Source organism: Pocillopora verrucosa, chromosome 7 (genome assembly GCF_036669915.1).
Source record: "Pocillopora verrucosa isolate sample1 chromosome 7, ASM3666991v2, whole genome shotgun sequence".
Lineage (NCBI taxonomy): Eukaryota > Metazoa > Cnidaria > Anthozoa > Scleractinia > Pocilloporidae > Pocillopora > Pocillopora verrucosa.
The window spans coordinates 4,998,582-5,024,884 of NC_089318.1; the positions used below are offsets into that span (position 1 = coordinate 4,998,582).

At 39.1% G+C, this 26,303-nt stretch overlaps 2 protein-coding genes across 2 annotated transcripts; both read right to left on the reverse strand.

The window, feature by feature from the left end:
• Positions 1–1,645: 1,645 nt before the first annotated feature.
• LOC131773045 (putative lipid scramblase CLPTM1) lies at positions 1,646–12,738 on the reverse strand. The gene is made up of 13 exons (XM_059089007.2): positions 12,432–12,738; positions 11,490–11,648; positions 10,254–10,368; positions 9,525–9,607; positions 8,684–8,807; positions 7,356–7,458; positions 6,048–6,189; positions 5,470–5,563; positions 4,839–5,029; positions 4,222–4,317; positions 3,818–3,953; positions 2,713–2,880; positions 1,646–2,218 (listed from the first exon to the last, which is right to left on the reverse strand). The coding sequence occupies exons 1-13, from the start codon at positions 12,711–12,713 to the stop codon at positions 2,028–2,030; spliced, it is 1,884 nt and encodes a 627-aa protein (XP_058944990.2). The 5' UTR covers positions 12,714–12,738; the 3' UTR covers positions 1,646–2,027.
• Positions 12,739–13,753: 1,015 nt separating this feature from the next.
• Positions 13,754–20,133, reverse strand: LOC131773063 (zona pellucida sperm-binding protein 2-like). Its single transcript, XM_059089024.2, has 6 exons — positions 19,998–20,133; positions 17,497–17,594; positions 16,264–16,653; positions 15,871–16,090; positions 15,014–15,321; positions 13,754–14,391 (listed from the first exon to the last, which is right to left on the reverse strand). The coding sequence occupies exons 2-6, from the start codon at positions 17,543–17,545 to the stop codon at positions 14,225–14,227; spliced, it is 1,134 nt and encodes a 377-aa protein (XP_058945007.2). The 5' UTR covers positions 17,546–17,594; positions 19,998–20,133; the 3' UTR covers positions 13,754–14,224.
• Between the last annotated feature and the right edge of the window lie 6,170 nt (positions 20,134–26,303).

A 26,303-nucleotide genomic window follows, 5' to 3' on the forward strand; every position in this document is an offset into this window, starting at 1 on the left:
AACGAAAGCGATGACTTTAAAAAATTATTCTATGAGTCGGTGAAAGTTCTAAACACCACTTTATCACCGAAAAAAAAAATAATTTCGAATAGGCACCCTGTTCGTATATGATTTTGCCTTCTTTAACCACGCAGACTTATCTAGTTCTTTAACGTTGACACATTTCAAACATCCGTTTTTTTTAATCTCATTGCATTATTTTCTAGTTCCCTCTGTCATTTTTCCTTGATAGCGTGTCAAAACAACAAGAAAAAAAAATGCATAATGCACGACACTTTTCACGGACCAAGAGTCTCAACTGAAATAATTGATCAACGTTCTCTTATTCTCCAAACGTCTGCTTGACGGACGAGTTCCATCTATAAACACTAATTTACATGAATTTTCAGAAAAAACTATTTTCCCTGGTTATGGAGTTAGCACACGCAAAACGTGTGTTTTTTTCAATTGGGGATCCGACACATAAAATGTCCGGTTTTCTAAAATTTCCATCGAAAGTTCATTCACTGACATTCGATGCCTCCTTAAAATTAAGCTGGTTGTAAATTCCACCTGTTCAATTGGAAAATGAATTTGGAAAGTTCAGTCTCTCTTGGCGCTGACGCGAACCCACTAACACAAAAATATACAAGAAAACAAAAACAAAAGCAAGACATGGCAAAAAAACTAAAAAAATAACAAAAGACCATACAGTGAGCGACTTGACGTTATTGGCTTCAAAGACTGTGAGCATGGCCTGTGTGCACGTTCTCGAAGTTGCCATGCCGACGAATATTGACGTGTGTCCAAATACGTTTGGAAATATGAGTGACATGTGCGCTCAACGCTTTTTCTCCGCCATTCAAACTGGTGTTGAAGCGAAGCTCTTTCTGTGATATATCAAGTGAACTGGGTCCCAAGGGCCAGAGGCCACTTTTCATGACGTCATGGTATAGACAAAACTGTTTTTTGCTCGGAGTTGATCGAGGGAAATTTCACCTCTTAGATCATTTGACTTCATTTTTCCTGACCGCCTAGTCACTACCACAAGTAAAACTGCATTTGCAAAATGTTTGGGCCCCTTTCGATATTACGCATGTATTACTGACTTTCAAGTTGCAACGTGGATCATTTTAAACTTAGTAACGGAATCAGGCGACTCGATTTTTTTCAAAAATCATGGTAGATCGCACATCGTTCCATTACACCAAAATTAAAGTCATCGTAACGGTCGACTAATAAAGAGATTTACACTGAATTAAAAGAAGGCCATGAATATCCAAAGTAAAGACAACCTATTATTCATCACCTAGTTTGGGGAGGGAGGGGGTAGGGTGGAAGTATTTTGGTATTTTGAGCAAACTTACCTAATCCTTCCCCCATAAGACTTTCCCATATTCTTACAATCCCGTTTGCTACTCACTGGCGGTTGATAAGCCGCCGATTTTCTATAGTCCCTCATTTACACTCTGTTGGCGACGGCCAATCCCCCATTGCTCCCCCTGAAAACCATGTGATCCCCAAAGAGAAGGGAATTAACATCAGTGCAAACCCGGATTCCTTTCGACACTCTGCTAAAAAACTCCTCTTTAACCTTTACACCCTAACATCAGTACGCATATTCTCCATACTGTTCTCTACACGTTTCCTAAGTTGCTGACAAGGAGAATTTGTTTAAAAATCAAGAGCTTTTTTAGTAGGTGATCATTTCCTTTATTCTCCTTGACCGTATGTTTAATTCAGGGCTGATATGGTGGGGAGAAATCAGATGCCAGTCACTCTTAAGCGTTAAAGGGTCAAGACGCGTAGTGTTATTTGCATCCCATACAACAAAACAATTTCAAAGATCATGCTAGAGTTTAAATGTTTTGGTACGTCACTGCATTGGATAAATACATGAAACATTGAGGAACACGGAAATCGTCAACACTGTAATGGAACATAAATAATATTTCCATACAATAGGTGAACGCTTCTACAGCAAAATGGTTGAATTTGAAGTTTAAATAATTCCGCATTTTACTTAAAATTGCATACAGTTCACGGAATTAATCATTCTTTTTATCCGACACGACTTCAGCACCAGTTGTTACAGCACCATCTTCAGAAGGTTTTGCTTCATTTGGATCTGCTGTGTCAGTGTTATCCACAGGTTCACCAGTTAGGCCAAATTCATTAACACGTTTCGGGTCGATGGGATAGATCCATCGCTGGTACAAGTAGATGAAGAAAACAATATCTGTGATGGAAACATAACAAATAAAGCTGAGTTCAACTTCATTGACAATTAATAATTCGAGAAAAATACATGTGCGCAATTGCTCTTCGAGTTTTCAACACAAGAAGAGAGATTACATATCTGTAGGCAACCATGTAATATTTTGTTTACTAATATAAACACAATAGTCCTTTTCTGACAAGGAAATTCGACAGACGGCCTTAGATTTAGAATGGTGAACATTTTGCTCTTCATTCATCGACCTGCCGGAGCGGCGCGAAAGGCGAGTGCTGTGTCATCAGCTGATTGGCGATATCAAACACGCGTAAAAAATTATTTTAATTTTACACAGGTGCTGTTATGGATTTTCTCAAGGCTGGAAATCCTTGTAAAACACCGCAGTTTATTTGATAAATAGGACTAACATGATTGTATGCTTATCAGAGAACATTTCTCGAGTTTTCACTGCTACAAAAAAGGTCTTCTTAGTTCAGTTCACCTTGAAAATAACTTACCATCTCTGAAGCATCCCAAGCGGTATAAAGTTGGCATTTTGATGACAAAAGCGAAAAGATCATCGATAAAGGTGTTCAGAGCCTTGTACGTCATCATGCGCCAAGGAAGGTGAGCCACAGATTTTAGCTTATAATTGATAAACAGCTGCGGAGTCATCATAATGAATCCTGAGGAGATATTCAACAAGGGTACACAATGAACACTTAACACCCCAACATCAGTATGCAAGTTCTCCATACCGTCCTCTATACATTTCCTATGGTTCTTAGAAGGAGAATTTGTCTAATAATCATGAGCCTCTTAAGTTCGCGATGATTTCCTTTATTCTCATGACCTTAATGTTTGATTTAAAGGTGACACTGATGAGAGAACTTAAATGCTTATCACTCTTAGAGGTTAAAAAGTTAAATTTATTGGCAAAAATCTCAAACTGATAACTTTTAAATGATGTCTACAAGGTAGGATTAAACTTTTGTTTCATAACAGAAACCTCGTCTCAAAAGTTGCACAAAGAGGACGCTCAGTTAAAACGGTCTAAAATCAAATATGGAAAGTGCTAAGCATTGGTTTTGCTTTCCTTCGCTGAGTTGTTGGTGTAAAAAGTTTGCGCCACTATTATAATCAATCAGACAGATCTAACAGCAATTGCAACTTGATCATTGGTGTATACCCGCGCACTTGAAGATCCGCCATGTTTGAAGGCATTAAAATCTCTTAGTTCTAACTTTTTTCTTGTAATACTTTTCTTAACTTCCTTTTTGTTTTCAAAGGCCAATGAGTTCATGTTGGTTTTAGTCTAAAAAAGAAGTGACCTATTTGTGATGAACATTACCTATGTTGCTTGGCCTGTGCTAAGCGTACACTTCCTACAACAAAGCGTTCTGACAAAAGTCACGATGGAAGCAACGGCAAGAAAAAACGAAAGGTAGTCTGGGTCGGGTTGAAAAAAGGAGGGAAGTTGGGCCGGTTATTCGTCACGAGACCAGACCCAAGCTTCCCTCCTTAATTTGCTTCGCCGCTGTTATCGCGCCGTTCTACTAGTGCGCTATTTTAAACCAACTAAACGCCAGGAACAAGCTTCTTTACCAAAAGGAAAACACTTACCAAAGGTCAGAAGGAAGCCATAAAGCATGCTGAGGACCCAGGAATACCAACCCTTGTGTTCAACGTATAACAGTGAATATACTGCGTAACAGACCAACAACGGAAATAGCGCCCACGACAAATACTTGAACGCCATCTGAGAAGCAAGTATGGGAAACAAAACTATTAGATCAGCTCCACAATAGTTCAGACATTCAAATTACTGTGGAGGCTTTTTAAAAGAACAACATCTTAGTATGTTTTAGTAGTTTGTTTGACGAGGCTTATCCCGTTTCCTTAGCAAGCTTCCTTGATCTGTTTTAGCCTGACGATGGATTTAACTTTCAAGGGAACAACAAGACCTCACCAGTATGCATTTATTCTTCTCGTTTCAACTGAAAAATGAAATGAGAGAGCCCCCTTACCATGTCGTACTGTTTTGTTTCCGACTCCACGTACGTTTCTTTGTCATCAAAGCGAATTCTTGGTATAACACCAAACCAAGGATTTTCTCTATCCACCTAAAAATCAAAGTATATCAGTTATCAAAGGAGACAAACAACTCTCTTCAATCAATAGGCCATTTTACGGTTGTGTACTTAGTTGCCAAGCCTTTGATTTGGTGTGAGGCTGAAGGTGACCATGATGTGATAGAAACCAGTATCTAGTTAGCATGATAACAAAGTAATTTACATTTGAAAAGCAGTAAGGTTTGTATCATAACAGGGTTACCATTAGCCTCACTCCTGTTCAAAGGCTTGGCAACCAAGCACACAACTGTAAATTGCACCATTAGCTATCTCAAAAGCTCTATATAATTAAGACGACTGTCGGCCAGTACCTATTCCTACTCGTTGCCTAGGAACACAACTCAGTGACCAAGCCCAGGCTATCGGATCACCAGATGGTACGGTGAAACTGACTTTTTTTTTTTTGCTTTAAGTGTTCCTCTTTAAGCAAATAGGCAGAGAAAATAAGCGCATTTATTGAGAACAGTCGTTGTGACAATATCAGCACATTCCTTTAAATCTGGAACACTTACCTTAACGTCAACGGCTTTGTTGATTTTCCAAATTTCTATCAAAAGTCCCACAAAACAGCTGATAATCACAACAGTGTTGGTCTCATTGTCCATAACGTACAAGAGAACAATCACAGACTGGAATACATTGAAGAACACGGAACGCACAGACAGGCCTTCTAAAGTCTTCCGGCTTCGCCAGAATTGGATGTCTGAAAGCATCAAGAAGAGATTAAATGGAGAGAAAGGAAGGAGAAGAAAGCCGAGTGCTCTAAAAACTGCACAATTCCTGCACTTTGAGATTTAATTGTCTTGTCTAGTAAGATAACACAATACCCTAGCCATCAACAGAACAGTTACGCCAAAACGTCTCCCATATTTATTCTACAGAAATCTAATAACTATGTTCCGCTGTGGTAAAATCTTCTCTACAAATATGTGTTGGCTTATCAAAGAGGAGTAGCAGAGGAAAACATGCTGGTCCTTTCTCTGGGATTGCATTCAAATTCAGCTGGCTCTGGATCGTAATCACTGAAAAGATGACCTTGAAAAACGGCTTTCCCACCAACAAATCTAATTCTCCAAGACGGATTGTTTGTTCTAGTTCCGCTATGGTCAACATTTTAGGATAAAACTGGAAACAATTGCTCACCATTCTTAAAAGCCAGAAATTCAAAGACAGTGTGAACCAATGTAACAATCATAGTGATGCCAAGTAGGTATGGGTTTGTTTCCACCAAAGCTCTCTGTGTTCAAATGCAAAATTGATGTGCAAAATTAAATATGCAAAATTAAATTTGCAAAATTAAATTTGCAAAATTAAATTTGCAAAATAAAATATGCAAAATTAATACGCAAAATTAAATATGCAAAATTAATACGCAAAATTAAATATGCAAAATCAATACGCAAAATTAATAATAAAAAAATTACTAATTGTCTAGAGCGCTTTTCGATTGAGTATCGTAACTAAAACAAATTGATAGTAATCACAACAGCCAATCAGAACAAAGTAAAATATGTTCCAGCCAATGAAAACGCAAATTACACACAAGGAAACTCCTTTAAGGGCAACAAGTCTTAAAACTGATTGGTTGAGTAAGTGGCGTCAGTTTTCCGGAACAATCACATAGCGAGGTAAACGAAAACCAGAGCAATTCTGAATATCCTCAGACACTTGCGTGAAGTTGTTCTACATAAACGAGACACTTTTTACAACCTAAACCACACCTTAATAGAATCCTGCTCTTCCTCAGTCTGTTCTGGTTCATCTCCTAAAACTGAAAACCATTTTTGTCTCATTCTTTGAGACTCGTACATTTGCCATCTGAACAGTGATATGGGACTGTAGGTCAAGTGTAACTCGAGGGTTCTGTCGAAGGAACAAAAAAACATGTTACTTTTTTCGGTTTGAGTGATTCCCAAAAACTTATGCATGTCAACGTCACATTTCCAATTTGCAAGAGCATGAAAATAACTATATTGTTTACTACATGAACTGTGGTGTTTTATAAGGCTTTTCAGCCCTGAGAGAAGCCGTAACTGCACACGCGTAAAATAACGATAACCTCTCACATGATTGATATCGCCAATCAGTTGCTGACACATCACTTTCCTTTCGCAAAAAAGGCAAACGGGATTTATGTAATAAACAAAGTAGTACTATGGCGCGCGCACAGTTGCAGATAGGAAATTTCTCTTTCGTATTCCACTCGATATCTCACTCGTCCGCTGCGCTCACTCATGAGACATCGAGTTAAACACTCCATATCTACGAACACTCAGGTTTTTTCCTCTGTATAAAAGGTGAGCGTGAAATTAACTTTGTTGTAAGTTGCTTTGGACAGCAAAATCCATCATAAAGGATTTATTGTATTTGATATACATGTTTGTGATTTTTCGAGCCATGTGATAGGTTATTACAGCTAACTTGCATTAAACTCTGCAGAGTTAGGGTTGGCAGAACTCACAGGGTACCACAAAATAATAGCGGAGCTCGCAGAGCGTAGCCCCATAATTATACAAAATAGTAGCAACCCATCAAGCCGAAAAAATTTGGATGTACGACCGTACAAGGTGCTACTTTTAACATGCTTGGTCAACTGTACCGCGGGTACGCTAACGCCACGGCTTTGTCCAGTAGGCCAGTGGTCAGTGCACTGGGCTCCGAGTCGGACAACCCGGGTTCTAGTCCTAGCCGGGGCAAGGCGTTGTGTCCTCGAGACGTGCGGGAAAAAAAAAAAATTAAAAAGAAAGGAAAATACCCAGAGAGCCAATGAGAACGCGCAATAAAAATAATCAAACTGCCTAAAGCGCGGGAAAACGCGGACGACCAAGCAATTATTGGTAATAGTTCCGCATCTAATTGGTTGACGCAAGTTTTCTGGACCAATCATAGAGCGAAGTAAAGCACAAACACAGCAATCCCGGATTACGTTGGACACTCAATCGAAATTGCTCCATACGATATGACTGCCAAGAAATAGTCACAACATGCTTAAATTCACAAACTTTCCACGAAATATTTAAAACACTTACTTTGTGGTTTCATTGATTGGCATGTAGTCACTGGCCAGATTCCAGTACTTGTTTAAATACAGAACAGGATAGTATTTGCCTGTTATGTTTTCAAAGGCAAGAACTGAAAATGGAAGAAAATTAGGTTATCAAATAAAGTCAAACCTGTATTATACGGCACCGTATTAAGCGGTCCCCCTGTATTAAGCGGTCAGTTGTCAAAGTCACGAATGTGTTTCCCCTTAATCAATGTAATTTTCACCTCTATTAAGTAGTCGCGGTCACCCATTACTAATTCCTAACAGCTTGTTTTTCTAGTTTTCCACCAGTGTTGAACAATCACTGAAAGAGGAATCAGTCAGCTATAACTCCTTGTTTATCTCCCAAGTCCTGAGTATTTTTGAGCGAGATTATGTACAACTAGTGGTCAATTATGGCATAAATTGGTGTTGTGTATCGTTTTATACAATACCCCTAAGTATAAGTCTACCCCTGTGGAACCTATATTAAACGGTCCCTACGTCATTCCCCGTGGGTGACCGCTTAACTCAGGCACGATTGTATTGCAAGCTGTCTCTCTTTTTTAATACAGGGCATTACAGGTCTTAACCCTTTGGATGTCATTTTTTTTTGGGAAGAAGTTTTTGTTTTTTTCATTTATGTTTACCGTTCTCCTTGCACTAACTTCTACACACTAACATCAGTATGTATAATTATTCGCCGTACTGTTCACTACACATTTCCAAAGGTGCTGACAAGGAGAATAAGTTCAGTAACCAAAGGCTTTTTCAGTTTGTGACTATTTCCTTTACTCTCGTGAATTTCATGTTTTATTCAGGGTGATGTAAAGAGAAATTAGTTATTAGTCACTCTTGGGGGTCAAGATGTAATGTTCCATTATTTCTATCCGTTAAAATCTGCCTCTTCCTCCCTCCTTGTCAGATAATTTAGCTGGCAATGTTATCATACTATCACATTGCATGTTTAAAGATTGGTGGTGTAATCGGAGGCTTTGGGATATTTTTATAGTTGCTGGAATGTTACTTCAACTGACCATTTTGTGACTTTAGGATATCAAGAGGCTCAGGACAGGGTTGTTCAAAGCTAGGTTAAGATGACTCAGTTTTAGTGCGAAATCTGATTTCACAACTGAAAGCCTTAGAAGAAAATATAGTATGCTAATTTTTGTTTGGAATTTGATTATTATATGCTCTAAAAAAATAGGGAAAATTATCTCAAAAAGGCTTTTGAATAAACTTAATAAAAAAAATAAAATTAAAATTTAACCTTGGGTGAATGCTAATCAGCCTTTGAACAACTGGCCCCTATGTTGTTATGTATACACTTACATTCATCCATTGGCTGTGGCACAGAGCCCTGCACCCAAGGAGTCTGGTCATCCATTAGATTGATCGTCAGGTTTGGGTGCCAGTATGAAATGATTTCAACAGGCATCTTACTGTCAGGTGCTTGCTGTGAGAAGGTTTGGAAGTGAGTTCATAAACTGAGCCAAGAATACACTGAAACATAATGGCTACCTTATTTTTCAGGGTTGTCATTAGAAAATGTAATATATTTAACAAATCAACAGTGGTTTAGCAAGGTCTGTACTCTTATTGACAAAGATATTTGTCACCTCTGTGGTTGAAACGTTGTGGACTCACAGGGCACAGCTGAGTGAGTCGGCAACAAATTTTGACCACTGTGCTGACCAATATTGCCATTGATAAGAATAAAGACCATGCTAAACCACTGTCAATTTGTTTTTTTATCACAATATTGACATTAAATAAAACAATTCTTCCATGGCCTGACCATTGTGTGACATGTTAATGCAAGCAGGTTTGTCTGTACTCTTATTGATGATGACAAATTAGCCAATCAGATTACAACATTACTGCCAATTGTGGTAAAATATGAATTGAACTGAGCAGGGAGCATAAAGGGGTTTGGGGGAATGTTACCCCACAAAAAATTAGAAATTTGAAACTCTCTCAGACATGATTTCCAACATTCTGAGAAATTTTTGAGTAACCTGGGTAACCAGACATTGATATTAGAATCAGTTCAAAGATACATTTCTGTCTGTCTCTGATCAGAATTCACAAAATAGTTGTACAATCAGTGGGTTTCTGCCTCCTACCAACTTCTAATGACAACCATGTTTTGGCTAAAACATACTCAGCTTACCACAATGTCAGGATTAGCATCAGCCACGCCAGTTAACAAGTTTACTGTCTTATGAACTCGCTTTTTTCTATAAACAGTCAATACTGAAATAGAAGAAAAAAATGAGAGTTCACAGTCATGTAAGGAGAATGTGGTTAGGTCCAGCAAGTTAGGGGCTTACAATGCTAAGAACAAAGGCTCAGGAGGGAAAGGGAACTGAGTGCATATTCCATGAGAAAATTGTGGGAAATTTAGTGGCTCTGAATGCTGTGTTACACACCTTCATGCATGCAAAGCAATGAGGCCATTGGTTGGCAAGGGAAGAGTGTGATGTAGCACTGATACTATCAAAAACAGTTACAGTTTGCGACAGCCAATGTATTGTTAAAAGCCAATTGCTTTATAACTCAGGCTTCCATTTAAAGTTAAGTCTGCCTCTTAAGTTGTATTTCAATATGAACAAGACCCCTGACACAAGACACTTCTGATACCCATGCAATGATGGATTCAGATCTGGGGGGGCAAGGGTTGAGGCAAACCTCCCCCAATCAACGTGTTTACTTTTTTACAGGCTAATTTGTATTTAAATTTATTTAACTTTAAATATTCCTTAGTTTGCTTGTCTAGGTTCTAGTATAATAACAAAACAAAATTTGGTGTTTTCTGGATTTAAGTCTGGATCCTCCTGAAATCAAAATTCCAGAATCTGCCTTCTGCAGTGATTTTTTTCTTAGAGTCATTAATACTTACACAAACTTCTATTTACAACAGCGAGCTTGTTGAATTTTGGATGCATAGGGTCAGGTGACCTGCCAGTCTTTGTTACATAAACATGAATGTAAAGAGATCCATTGTTCTGCGTTCTCTGTTGAAAGAATTACAAAAGTTCAATTACTGCACCCATTGACTCTTCATACCCTAACATCAGTATGCATATTCTCCAAACTGTTCTCTATGTATTTCCTTAGGTGCTGAAAAGGAGAATTTGTTTCACAATCAAGACCTTCTATGGTTAGTGATCATTTCCTTTATTCTCATGACCTAGATGTTTGATTCAGGAGTGATATTGTAAGGAGAATTCAGATGCTAGTCACCATAGGGGGTTAAAAGGTTGAAAGAGCAATGTATCTCATCCCCCCCCCAAAAAAAAAAAAAAAAAAAAATAGTCAAGTGACTTCACTGTACCATGCACCTAAACACAAATCAGGTACCAAGTTGTAGTGAAAATTTGCTTGATGTGACATGTAGATTTTTTTTCAGTGAAACTCTTTCCTGCAACAGACTTTTGGTCCAGTTATACAATGCATCGGTTCAGACTACAGTCAGTGCATCTTTTTTTGTTCTTTTGTCCTTGCCAAGTTTACCTATTCACCCCAATTTCCCCAAAAAACAATGTGGTATCATGGTTCCATGATCTTTTAGCTACCAACAGGCAACATGGAATGGGAAATGGGAGGGGGGATCTTGTCATTAGTTTAGAGTATAAAGCAAACAGTAGTGTTACTCTCCTCATAAAACAAAGAACTGATTAAACATATTGTGTTAACTTATTTTGATGCTGATTGTAGCTTGTATTTGTGGAATGTTCAAAGGGATAGACTGATTTGCAGCAACTTGTTTTGATAACAGAGCACACAAATTGATCGTCCCAAAGACAAAGGAGGATTTGCCACAATGTAAAATCTACCCCATCATTACAAGTTTGTCTCATTTGATATAACAAGTTACCCCTGTGTTGATAAGTTTATCTCCAAAGCTACTATTCATATTGTCACAGGAAAATACTCTTCGCAGTGCTCACAAGTTTTAAATTTCAAAATAAGTAGAGAAATTCATTCTTTTGTAAGGAAACAAGTCAAATCATTTTGGGAAACACTAGTGACAGCCAAGTTGAACTTGTTACACTTAATGAGACAAAATGCATCAAGGTAGGGGAAAAGTGGCAGAGGGCGCACTTAGGGTGTCCTGGCCTAGTGGGTTTTATACCTCTGATGCTTGGATATTGGTGCTGAACAGACGAGAACCATCCATTTGAGGTCCATCTGTCCAATTCCCAAACTTAAGACCTCTTTCATGCCAAACAAGTTTCTCACTGTTGTTGAAATCAGTAAAATGTTGCTCTTCTGCCAAATAAACCCACAGTTCCTGCAAAGATTGAAACATTAAAAAATTAGGTATCAATAATAACACAGGGATTAAAAAACCAGTAACAAAAAGACCACTTTATGCCCTAACATCAGCATTAATATTCTTCATACTCCAATCTATAAATTTCCTTTGAAACCCACAAGGAGAATTTGTTTAACAACCAAAGCATATCTCTTCAGCGATCATTTCCTTTATTCTCATGATCTCAATGAATGATTCTGCAGTATTACTGTAAGGAGAAATTAGAAGCTGGTCACTCTTAAGTCATTGTTAATTTTGTAAACGAAAAACGCTGATTGAAATTAGATTAATTATTTTAAATTTGTTATTTTTAAGGTCTTCAAGCTTCTTCTAACTTCGTTTGAAACGTTCTAAAAAATAGAAATAACTACATTTAAGGCCTAAGTTGAAAATTTAGAAACACTCCCGAAGATACCACACTCGTTAAAACCACCCTCTTAGGAATCGAACCTCACTTGTACATATCAAGGCAGTCCTCACCGGATGAAACTTTGAATCGTAATCAAACAATTCTAAATTAATGGGAATATAATTTTAATTTTTCTAAGATCTCCGCCCGGAAATACTGAAAGAAAAGGTACATCACTTAATTCTTACACACAAAAAAAATTTATGCCCGATCATGTGCCAACCGGCTTCATGCATGCACGCGAGCGACATCGACTCCTCTAAAAATCTCGTCAAATTTGTTTGAAAAAAACAGCTTTTGATTACCATTGATCAATCTAAGTTGACAGTTATTTGACAAGATTAACTCACTATTTTCTGATCCGTTTTAAACAGGTTTGTAGAGGCGATCACGTTCGTGTTTGTGCCCTGTTGCTGTCGACCACGAAACAAATTTGAAATGAGCCAAAAGATGAACATTCGAATTAGAAGACTCTTCCACATAGAGCCTTGTTCTTGTTGTGGTTGCTGCTGTTGCTGTTGAGGCTGATTGTTTTGTTGGTCGTTGTTCCCCGCCGTTCCATTTTGAACCTGGCTATTACTTTGTTGCCCGTTTTGTTCACAGACCGCTTCGTCACTTCGTTCGGAAGCCATGATGAAAGGAAAAAGATAAGGAAATTCTGGGAGCGTAACCGCGCTTATCACGTGAAGGTTCGGCTACACAGCTAGAAAATGGCGGACATGTGTTTATACGCTAAAGACATGTGTTTAGCTTATGACTCTGACGACACTTTACGTCAGTTTTTAGATATGGTAATTGACTTCATTCATTTACTGCAAATCAAAACGGTCAATCACGACTTGGTTCAAGCTATGAAGGAATCCGTTCATCTAAACTTACTTCAATTCTTCTAGTTTGCGAGTATATAGTAAAATTCAGTTACCTCTGATTTTGTATTTAGGGGGAGGGGGAGGGGGAGGGGTTGGGGAAGGTGGAGAGAGGGGGGAAAGAGGGGAAGGTTGTGACGGTTTATCATTCCCCTCTCCATTAACGCCCCTTCACTGGAGGGGGGGGGGGGAGGGTGAAGAGGGGGAAGGTTGTGATAGTTTATCCTTCCTCTTCTCTATTAACGTCCCTTTAAATACTTGGAGGAGCGTTTTACCAGAGACAAAATGGAGAGGTGAACTTATTTTACGTCCTCAGGATAGGATCCCCCCTTGAGTTCACCTTTCCTTGGTTTTTCCAACCCGTTTTGCCCGTCCTTTTCCTTTTAATATCTCTCTTTTGCGTTTTATTCTCTCTCTTTAAATTGTGTGGAAAACCTCCACACAGAACGTTTTATTCTCTCTCTTTGACGTCCGTTGTAGAAAAGGACTCATTCCCTTTACAAATAAGTGTCACGTTACATTTACAAAACTTGCTAATCGACTTCTGGAAACTGCTAAACATAATGCGACTACTTCCGTGTTAATAAAATTTTCTTTCAAGGATAGAAAATTTGATCAAAGCAACTTTTTATCGTAATTTTATCGTCGGATCGGATCCTGTTAGAATTAAAAGAAAAAGATGCTATGAACCAGACCTTGAGACATAATATCGCTACTCAAACTTAAATAGTAGCAAGTTCCATTCTGATTGTGCAGTACTCTTGTACCAAGCGTTTTCCAATGAATAGGAACAAACACAAATTTGCCACTTTTTTAAATTTAGTTTTTATTTCGATTATAAAAAGATGGTATAACAAAACAGCATATTATGATGTAACAACATGTGGGTATCCTAAAAAGGTTTTGTGCAAAAGTTTTGTGTTTTTTGTACAAAAACAAAAACTGACGCGTCAGTTTCTGTTCAGAACTCGATTTAGCATAAAAAAAGAAAAAAAAGTAAAAAATTACATAATCACTTGCAATTCCCCTAATTTTCATCTTTTGTCCCAAACAGGTCTGGCCGGCAAAATTGAAGTTTCTAGCCTGACTGAAGTTAACATGGTTTTCTTCTTCTCTGATCACTTTATTGACCATTTCTAAAATCTTGACTCAATTTCAGATTCACGAAGACAAACTGCATGGAATTTGAGTTGAAAATGTATGAAAGAAACAACTAATCTATACTTAAGATACACATGCTGCTTTTTGCTAATGGCAAGTTGCTACAGTTCGCCTGCTTATGTAGCAACGTGGATGTCGCCACGTTGGCTGCGCTTGTTGCGGCTGCGCAGTATCAGGTAAGCCGTGAGACAGATAATTGCTACGGCGAGAACACCGCTGATCGCTACTGTAATCACTGTACCGTTTGAGAGGGACTCGGACTCATTTTCTTTACCTGATCCCGCTGAGAAGAGAAATCAAATAAACGGCATTAGAGCATTTTACATTTAAATGTCGAAAGTCATTCAGGATTATGTTAGTTTTGCTTCTGACTTTGCTCTGTGATTGCTTTAAAAGACTCGTGCCTTTCGGATTCAAAACTAGAACCAACTACGACAAGTCCACTTGCATTTTGTTCCCTTTTCGTCAACTTGCTTGTTTTTACTTTGACTCAGTTTGATTGGCTTGTAACATATATTTTCCTTCGCCCTGATTGGCCTTTGAGACAACGGTGGCTCTGGAATTTTAATATCTAATTGCAGAGTAACCTCTGCTGAATAAAAACTTCCCGTTTGTTTTTTCTTTCGTTCTTTTTCTTTTCAACAACCGAGCTTGAAAAGAAAAAGTTTTCAACTGGGATGCTTTCGACATTGCTGCTCCTAACAGTTTTCTGGACGCCCGTCGTATATAAACCCACGAAAAAAGAAAGACTTGCCGAATAGTCCTCGATAGCCCAGGTGGTAGAGCATAATTCAAGTAGGATTTGGGATCGACGTGACCTTGCCCCTTAAAAGGGATCTCAATGCATTCTACGTGTAGCTTTACAACCAATCAATTAACGATCACAAAAAATGAATGCCTCTTACTTTCTTTCTCTTCCTCGTCGTTCTCCAAAATAAAAGGCCCGGTAGACACGCGATACACTTTCGTTTCATCCACTGTTGACCTCTTTTTCCTGGAACTAGGACACTGACTGCTGGAAGGGCACTCGCACGCTGAAGGGGTCTTGTCTGCCAGACAAACCCTCAGAACACAGTGGAAGTAAACTGCGTCACCTGCCTTAGCTCCATAGTACCTAAAGGCCTGAATGGAGAACTTTTCTTTGGTACTGTCATTTGCGCAAGAGTAGGACAAAGTGTCTTCGAGGTCTTTACTGGTATCTTTGTTGCCACAACTGTTTGAAAAAAGGAGATCAATACAAATCATTAACCTCTAGTGTCAAAATAATATCTAAATCTTGAACAACATCGCGCCATTTAAAGTCTTTTAGTAAAATCCGATCGACATGGCAGAGAGATCACTTCGTTACTTTGCCAAATCGCCCCTAGTCCCACTGCTCTTAAGCTGAATGACCTGCAGACAATGGCTTCATTTCATGGGTGGTAGAATAAAGAATCCGTTGTGTAAAATTTAAAGATGTTACCTTGGTTAGTTATAAACGACATCCATGATTAACAAAACAGATAACGCCGGAAATTTTATTACCACTATCCGCTCCTATTTGTGATTCACAGGAATTTATGTAGTTAGCAGTTTGTCATCTTCGTTTCGCCATGGGTTTTTGGGAACAAGGATGCTGCCGACGCTGAACATTTCTCCCTCAATGAATTTCTCTGGATTTTCCCAGCCCTCAGTAGCTTGGGGTATCTCTATCTGAGGTATCTCGGAATATCTTAGATTTAGGAGGATTATTTTTCTCTAGCCACCACATGAGACCACCTACCCTTCTTCTATCAGAGTAACTCGCCCATCCGTTGAAGTCGGATCACTGTTCTTTGATGAATAACAGTTAACAAGAAAAAGGTCAAGATTGGGTGCATGGCTTGAGGTCTCAACCGAAGCCCGGAAGTACAACTTTTTTTTCAGCGGAACTTCGATGGAAACTCTTCCAGTATGATTGGGATAGTTGAACGCTTGAAGATTAAAGTTGAAAAACGCAGTGCCTAGGAGAGACAAGAAAACCACATTCATAAGTCCCATATTTTCCCCTTAAAAAATAGTCCAAGTTTTCACATCACCCCTTCAGAGCCTTCTTAAATTGAAATAGAGTCAAACATAGCGTTCATTAGCGATTTCAAAGATAAGGCCGACGAATCGTTTTATCATTTTTACTTACTTGAATCGTTGTCTTCCCGGTTCTTGATTGGTACAAAACTGGCTGTGGATACGTTTTGATTGACATACGAACACCATACATAGTAAAGGTGGTCATAGACACGAAGCTGCCCGGTGCTGGAGTTTTTCTTGGTTGGATTGATTTTCAAGACATATTTGATACTGCCGTTAGCCGGTTGTTCTGATGACCAAGCACAATCAGGCAGTTTCAGGGCACTGTAGGTTACTGTCCTGTTACCAAATACTGGCTTGCACTCGTTCTTGCTCTTTAATTGCCATTCATCTGCCGTCCACCCGTTAAGATCATCTAAGTTAGTGATTTTGATATCGACCGTATGATTGTTGTTGCAGGTAACTTTACCTTTTGGTTCGCCATACATATGACTTATGCCTGCGATAGAATACAGTAAAATATGCATGAAAATAGACAATGACAATGACACTGGCAATGGCAATGGCAATGGCAATGGCAATGGCAATGGCAATGGTAATGGCAATGACAATGACAATGACAATGACAGTGGCAATGGCAATGGCAATGGCAATGGCAATGGCAATGGCAATGGCAATGGCAATGGCAATGGCAATGGCAATGGCAATGGCAATGGCAATGGCAATGGTAATGGCAATGACAATGACAATGACAATGACAGTGGCAATGGCAATGGCAATGGCAATGGCAATGGTAATGGCATTGACAATGACAATGACAGTGGCAATGGCAATGGCAATGGTAATGGCAATGACAATGACAATGACAGTGGCAATGGCAATGGCAATGGCAATGGCAATGATAATGGAAATGACAGTGACAATAGCAATGACGATGACAATGACAGTAGCAATGGCAATGGCAATGGCAATGACAATGACAATGGTTATGACGCTGACAATGACAGTAGCAATGGTAATGCCAATGGAAATTGCAAGAAAAAATGGCAATCACAATGGCAAGGAAAAGGACAAGGACTAAGGAAGTGAGCCACGACAGGATTTTTAAATGGCAGTGAGGATAGAATTTATGATACACTTCTTTTCCAAAGAAGTGTATGCGACCCGTCAGATAGGAATTGATGTTTTGTTGAACTGGGGTTAGGAACTGGTGAGGGTGAACTGAGTTGTAGAATGAACTGGAATTTCATCCGGCTTCGCTTCAAGAAGTATGAAAAATCTTTCAAGTTTATTATGAATCTATTCTACCATCTGTAAATACGAAAAAAGACTTGAGCCTTACCAAGCTGGAAGACAATTGCAAAAACCGCCAAAAAAATTAGAGTCTTCATGCTTCACTGTGAATATGTCCGCTGATCTAGGTCTCTTGGATATCCACTCCTATCAAAATCAAGGTAAAGACACAAGTTGTTTACGCATAGCTGTTCGGGACGGTGGAGGCAGTGTAATATCATCTCTGTTCGTTTCTATAGAAGATCACTTCACCACGTGCCAAGAAAAGCCCTTTCTTTGAGTAAAATGTGCCGAAGAATGAAGGTGGAGCACTCCCTGACTGGGAGTAACTTATGCTAGAATTCAATTTTTTTTAGTTCTCTTTTTTCGTAGGAGAAAGAATCTGAAATTTCCATCGTCACATTGAACTTGCAGCGATGCTTACTATAAATCATTAAATTGCGCTCAGTTGTATCATTTAGACCACCGGAAATTTCTTTCAACTTTCCCTTAAAACTCTTTACATATTTGCCTAAACTGATCAATGCGTGAACATCAGTAGAGAATTTACAATATACTGTACAAAATTCCTTCACAAAACACAGAAGGACAAACTCTTCTTCGACGGAGCCCTTTAGAATTCTCTACCCGGCCTAGGAGGACTGTTTAGTCCTTGTCGCGGATGTTCGAAGGGTGCACAGCTATACCCGCTTAGTTGGTATCAGGTGGAAAGCACAGTAGGTTGTGCTGACACCTGCCGGCTGGATAGCGATTTACCCGCTGGATAGCGTTATCCGCCCTTTAAAAGACTGGGCGTTCTAAGACCATTAGTGAAGTTCTCAAATTGAAATATTCAAATGAAAAGGTGGATTAAAAAGATCATGATCATTCCTTCGTAGATTGACTTAATGAACACACTTGAATGCGACAAATGAAATCTTGCAAGCAGTGTTTGTTTAAGGCTCTGTACATCCGCTGGTTACCTGTTCCATTATCACGTAATGATCACAGCGTAAAGCGACCGAGATCTCATTTGTCTTTTGAAAAGAATCCTCAGGTCCTTTGGCGGTAAAAACCACATATAATTAAGCATTTTACTCAAGGTGAAAAACTTCGTTAAACAGACTATCCCTATTCTGCCATTACGTTTCATTGATTTGGTAACGCATTTTGTTGGTGGTTCTGCTTTGCTAAGGTTTGCCGGGCTTATCCCAATTCCACCTGCGAAATTCGTGGAGAAATGTTTGCATATACGGAGACACAATATTATAAAAAATAGAGATAAGGCACGCAGTTGGTAAAAGTAGTGCAAGTTTTTGAGGGTTACTCCTTATGTGGTACTTTTTAGCATTTAATTTTTTTTTTAACTTCTGGGCCGTGGGCGTAACTGTAAAGGATTAAGAAAAATGGGGGCTACCGAAACAAGCGAAACCAAGGTGCGCCATAGCATTGAAGAAGGAGACACTCCTTTCCGCTCTGATCATTTTTAACTCCAACTAGCTGACGTAATATCTTGTTTTCCACTGTTAAATCGATTTTCACAGGAATCTTAAAAACTTATCAAATGAAGATTCTAAGCATACCCCATCGCTACAACAAAAGAATTAGTTATTAACATCGGCTTAATATCGACTCGCGTACTTTACCTATTCAAACAATGTTACACTTGTTCTCTGTGGTTAAATACCAGCTTAAAGATATAATTATCACATGAAAGTGTCGGTGCGAAATGGAATCTACTCGACTTCATTCTGTTTGATATCAAGGCTAACAGTAATTGGAAATTCTCTGTCGCCCTTATGCTTTCGAAATTTACTATGTTTTTTGTAATCGCCCCAAGGTTCCGTCAGTCAGGAAGCTTTTTGACGTTGATACAATCCTATTCCCTTGAGAAAGGAAAAACTTACTTCCTCAAGCTGTTACTGAAATCGCCTCGTGAGTAAGTACGTTTTTACTGTCAATTCGTCGTTCACATCGCTTTCGAAAGTGCAGTGATGCCAAAATCAAACAAACGCCCACCTTTTAACACCCGTGTATCTTATGGTTCACCCCTCAAACTCTATGGTTTTTTTTCTATTTAAAGAACTCACGAGAAATGTCATTAAACCCGAGTCACACCCCCGTGTGACTTATCATTAAAAGATCAAAGTTCCGCTGTATTAGAGAGTGCTTTCCCGCTATCGTTTGGAAATGAAATTTTCTTTCATTGGGCTCGAAATTTCATCATCATTTTCTGGCGAACTTGATTAAGACTGACGAGGTCGATTATGGGGACCACTCGAAACTAATCGCCATAGGTGAAGCACAAATGTATAACAACCGCGCTTTGTACCATCATTAGGTTATCAGAAGCCGTTTTAGATTACGTCTTCTCTTTCAGTACGCGTATGAAACAATCTCTTACTTTTTCAAACGTTTGAATTGATACTCTCTGCCGGCGGTGGAATCATAACAATGGTTTATGGAACTATTTGCTTACTCTACAATTCTTCTATGAAAACGAGATATAAATTTTTTGCACAATCACTAAGAATTCAATTTAAAATAAGGCTGTAAAATGATTGTACTCACGTTTTTTGTTCCTCCTGCTTTGCCTGAATTTTTTCAAGCTTGCTTCGCACTATAGAAGTGTTCGAACCTTTCTCGTTGCGAAATGGAATTTTTACTGTGAACTAATTTCCTTATAGACTTTGTGCTCTGATCGACGGTGTCTAATCTAACAAGTGACGTCTTTTGTCTGATTTTGTTTACATTTTATGATTATTGGAATCGATCAGTTTCCTAATCAAATTAAAGTAAACAAAATTGTTCGCATTATTGTTAGAAGTCATTGAGATATTCACTCGAGTGTTGCTCAACTTGACCACTGCACCATGTTTCCCTTCAAAGGACATGTCCTTAGCTGTTTGAAATGGCATTCGATCAATTGCAACATCCATTACATTAACTATTACATGTCTCCTTCGTTTTGTTTATGTAAGCTGAAGTGTTTTTTCGTGGGCGCGAATTACTTTAATACACACAATAAGGGGGGCGAACATCAATGCCTTATTTGTTTACGCTGGATGAGGCAGCAAATACATACATGCTTTATTTTTATTGGCGGAGAGCCTGTCAGTTAAATCCGTACAGTAAGGGCAGGAAATTGAAACTGATTGAAAAATTCGAAATTAAGAACAAAAAATTGATATGAAAGATGATAAACGAGGTTAGTGTTCTAATCCATGTGGCAACAAAGCGGTGAATCTACTTGGAGAGCAATGGCGCTTCGACGATACTTTAGTTGCTACAATAGAAAATGCATCCAAGCGAAACTATGACAAGGATAATATTTATTGTTTGGGCCGAAGGCACCTAGCAACTTTAATTCAAGATTCTTGCGCAACCAATTCTTGGAAAAGCTGGTGAAAGAATGAACTCTGACGCTCAAACAAACTTCTTAGGTAAGCGACTACTCGAAATTGTCCCTCAAAACTTTTTTTCACGTACGGTTATTACCGCAGCTGGCAACTATTTTAGCGCACAAAGTCGAAAAAAAAATGTTACAGTTGTTGTTTATCAATTTTTTTCGTAATGTGGAACTAAGGTGCATATCTCGCGATTAGAAAGGTTGAAAGAGACACCCACTGTCCGCTTGACAAAAATTCAGTTGAGGTTAAGTTCTCTAGAAGGATCTGGGGTAAATTTTTTCATGTAAACGTTTTTTGAGTGAAATTTCCGCATTCCAGTGCTCATATGGCGAGCATCATCACGTCTCTCCCTCGTCCAACTCGTTTTAACACTTGACCTAGATCTTTCATTTTCATACCGTGCACAGACTACCGCGACAACAAGCTTACATGTGCACATTGTATTTCACCTCCCGTAAGGTGAAAGCTTTTGATCCGGTCAAACGCACAATAAAAACTTGACTGAAACAAGAAACCAGTCTCCTATCTCCTGAGAAAAGCCATTTGCTGAAGGTAACAGCAGATAAATAGAAATTTACTCCAACGAGGCGCTGTTTTGTCTCCAATATGCCTCGTGTCTTGCGTTGTCAAAACAGTGTTTAAAAGTTCCTATAGCGTCTCACTTTCCTCCAACGTGTACAATGTCCAGTTCGGTGTTCATCAGAGTTATAACACAAATTCACCTACAAAGGATAGGAATGCGGTAAATCAGATCTATGTTAGTTTTAACTTAATTCGCTGATGCACTCTTTATGAGCAATTTTCGCCCCAATTCAACTGACATCGGTGTCATGAGTTTGGTTTTTGCCCAAATTAAGACTCTTGCCTAATAATTGAACGTTTTCTAAAACTATAACTGATTGTAAGTGTGTAATGTATTCAGATAAAATGTTCTTGTTTTAAATTCCGGATTTAAAATCTCCAAAGACGCAACTCCGTGATGAAACCGGAACTAAAAGGACTCTGGCAATCACAACATCCCGGATAGATAAAAAATCTGAAATATGTGCTCTTTCACAATTTTAAGGGATTAGCCGGGAAACCCTGGGAAAGAAGTTGTATATGTTGTGTTCTTGGGAAAGACACCTCGATGATTATCACTCACTGGGAGACGCGGTGGGGATGGCCGGGTTGTAAGGGCGGGGGACTGTGGACTAGTAAGGTCTGGGCTTGACAGCTGGTCGAGTCATAATTTTTCGTGCCTGGAGAAGGTGTTTTCCTCTCACAGTGCCACCTTCAGCCGAAAAAACCATTCGTTGTATTCATTGTATGATTAATGTCTCCACAGCCGTTAGGCTGGATCCACTGACAACGGAGACGGGGTCGGAATTATAGACGAAGTCGTCAGAGCGCTTCTGACCTAATCTCGTTCCAAGATCCTTTCATGTGATTGTAATTGAACTTAGACCTTTCAATCGCTTCGCCGTGGAAGATCTCGGTACTAGTGAGCTACCTCCGACCCGGTGAAAATAGAAAGCGGACTCAAAAGCTCGACGGAATCTGAGTCGGAAAAATCAGAACGGTTCAATTTTTTCCGATTCTGATTATGACACCAAGGCTTATGATCTGGCAGAAACTAGAGTTCTCAAGCTATCCGATAGCTTATAACTCAAACAATTTAGATGTAATAGGTTGCAAGCGATGGATCGGAGTAACAAACATCACTATTCTGCTTCCGCGGATCGCATCACTCAGCGCTTCTAATAACGAATCCAACTCCGACATTAATGAGAAGAAACCTGTAAGGCAATCCTAATTAAGAGTTCGCGGACAGTATCATTAACGCGGGTGTGTTTCCCCTTCCTCTGTCCCATGCCCTCGCGCGGCTCCAAAGCCGTTCACGCTTTCGAGCTGAGAGATTCAGACTAGATTCTAGCCTTACCATGCGGCTTCTAACTCAAACTGATCAAATCATCATTCAAAAGACAGTCTCACAGATGCACGATGACTGAGATCCTCTCAACCGATTCACGTTGTACTAACCGACAATCACACGTCAAAAATTGGTCGGGTCGCCATGAGATTGGACAGGAATTTTTCCAACAAAAAGGTCTTACGATGAAAATTTTATTTAATATTATTATATTTCATTTTTGTAATAAATTGCTTTGTAATGTAATCGAAATAAGCTTTCAAGGGAGAGACAATGTAAATATTAGGAAAAGCTTATGTAGTAATATTCTCCAAAGTTGACAAAAGTTTGAATAGGTGAAGAGTGTGATAGCCAGTAAAGAAATAAATTGGGAGCCTAAAAGAACTCTGCCAACGATTTCGTTTTTTTTAATACCCTACGATATCGGGATTCTGCTGGCTTTTCAACGCAACAGAAATTCATGTCGTTCCTCTTCTAGAACTGGCTTGAGTTGTTGAGATATAATGAGAATCCCGTCAGTTAATTGCGGGCAATCCTCTCTTTACATTTTTTGTCAATACGAGTATGGAACTCACCAGGATGCCAGAAGAGTGTGCGCCGCTTGACAATATCTTAGTACCAATTTTTTGCTTTTTTACAAGCATCACCGCGACCATATCTTCAGAATTACCATTGCCAGGCAAGGGACGTCATCATATCTTATTGTTCCAGGAGTTGTCTCCGCAAATCTCTTCATTTCCTTTGATCTTAGAAATTGCCTCTCAATTTTTTTAACTGCCACAGATAGATGTTTCAATTTTGGACGCAGTGCATTCCATTTTTTCAAAGTAAACGATGTTTAACTCTCTGTCCCCAAGTAACGCTTTATCCATAACTGAATCATAGTGACAGCGTTCCCGTTCCACGAACAGGAAAAATATCGCTTCCTCGGCGAGTGCCCACAAAATATATCTGTAGAGAGAAAATTATTGGTCAAACCGAAAGTTCGACATATCAAACTCATGGGGTACAAATAGTCTTAACATGAATGTGGTGACCACGCCCACTTCAACACCCCACTCAAATCGAGTGTAATTTTCGAATGTTTTACCATCGTGCGGATTCTCTACGGAAAAAGCACTCAATGTACCTCTGAAATATTAAACTATAATATTGTGGCTTTCTATTTCGCTAATTCTCTAACTTGAAGGTGAAGTTTTTCCCTCGTCATTTTTACCTTTTCTCCGAGCGGTTGCGTGAAATTAACAAGGCGTTTTTGATCAAAACACGACCGAGCGAAGGGTCTCGGGCGATATCTCTTTTACGCAGGCGCAAATTAAAAATGTACCGCTAGAATCAAAAAGAGGAACAAATTTCCTTTGTTTTGATATGTAAAGTGTCGAACAAAAAGCAGATTTACCCTCGTCAAATGGCGTTTCAAAACAGCTGTATCTTCCTCCTTTTGATTTTTTCCTGTTTTGTAAGCGTGAAAGCAGTAGGAGAGGGATCGGGAAACTCAGAAAGCGCTTCGGGAATTAATCTGCCATCGTTTATTTACAAGATAAACAAGTAAGATTTGTGAAGTTCGTTGAATTATGAAGTCTAAATAAATGCCTTTTTTAAGCTTGTTTGCTGGATTTTTCGTAAACTTCCCTTATTAATTTTTCGTTTCAGCTTACTAATCTATACTATTTCAAAGCAATGTAAAGACGAAGACGGAGAACCATGAGTCGTTCCTTTCCACAATCGTAAACAAAGTGTTTGAGCAATCAGATATACGAGGTGTAATAATCAATAGCAGCATATCAGAAGTCTTCAGAAAGAAAGTATTCTGTCTTCAGAAAGCTGTCAAGAAAACTAGTAATCGTGGCGGAAGGTAACTAAATGCACTTCTTAGCAAGTTGGAAACGGGCCCTATTATCGATTTAATATCATATCGATCTCAATATCATACAGTTTTGTATCTTTCCTCCGTGGATTCGCCTTTCTAAAGAGGGTGTATGTTGAGTATTCATTGCAAAATCGCTTTGTTTTTTTTATTTCCCTCTTTGGCCAGTCCTCCATTTTGAAAATTCGTAACGGAGAGCATGTGCATTACGTGGGGTTAGTGGTTGCGTACACCTGGAACCGAGAAAAACAAATGTTCGTCGCACTGGGGAAAGAGTTTGATATGTTCTCTCGATGTGGCGCAAACATATCCCTCTTTTGTTGTGTTTAAAGCAAACATTTATGCGAGCGTTAGTTTTAGAAAGACGTTCATTTGCTAAACTAGATTAGCGCAAATGGAGCGGAAGAGGAAACGACTTCGTCAGCTTATATTCTACGCGTAAAGTTTCTCGCCGTTTTCTGGCACCACCTCAAGTTCCTAGGTGTTATCTTCCTTAGTCACAGTTGATTTAAAAGGGAATTTATCCATCTGTTTTGCTCATATCCGAGTTCTGTGTGAAACTGATAGCTTTCTTCACGCATATCAAGCTGGGTTCGAAAACAAGTAAAAAAAATGCGCCTTTCTAAATTAAATTATTGCAAATTATTCTCCTTAAGAGGACGAGAAATATTTACCCACCCATGCAAAGCACGACTGGGTAGCCTGCAGTTCATCTGGGGATTTCTGGTAGAGACTGGCCCAATCTTCTTTTTCTTTCGCTTTTTTAAGTTAAGGATGACTTTCTAGATGGTAAGGTCTTCCATGTATTACCTTAGCTCTAGGGACTGGAGCACAAATTCTTGTCATAAATTCGGTCCCGTTGTCAATTTGTCAGTATTTAGGTGGACCGCCCTCGTAGTGTTAAAAATTAAGCAACACTGAATCAATTTTGTTGGCTCACTTGGTTTTGGGTAGGAAACTATCAACAAAACTTCGAAAAGTAGTCACTGATGACACTTAATAAAGTGATAGTGGCTCTCGTCTTTGGTCATACGATGAATAGTGCAGAGGATTTCGAGCGATTTTTGTTTGGATACAAAAACGAAAGCTTGGTTTGGAACAAGAATAATTTCAGCATTAGTGTATTCCAAGTAACATAGAACCCTTTCTTCAGAGTCTTTGTTTGCCCTACATCTGGGCTTATTAGAGATGCTCTTGCAAAATAGTTGGTTTCGGTGTTTGAAGAAAAACTGGCACCACACTTTCCAGTCATTAGAACTAACTGCTGATCTCACACTCTATTCAGCACGCACAGAAAACGTACATGTCAAGTAAGATTGACTTCAAGTCTCGCACGCTATTCGGCACGCTCAGGAAACGCATATGCTGGGTAAGATTGCCTCAAGTCTCGCGCTCTTTTCGGCACCCTCAGATAAAACTCATATGCTAGGTACAGTGACTCCAAGTCTGGCACTCTATTTAGCACGCTCAGAAAAACGCATATGTCAAGTACGATTGTCAAAAAACTTACACTCTATTCAACACGCACAGAAAACACACATGTCAAGTAAGACTGACTTCAGTTCTCATACTCTATTCAGCACGCACAGAAAACGCACATATTAAGTACGATTTCCTCAAGTCTCGCCCTCTATTCAGTACGCACAGAAAACGCACATGTTAAGTACAATTGCCTCAAGTCTAACTCT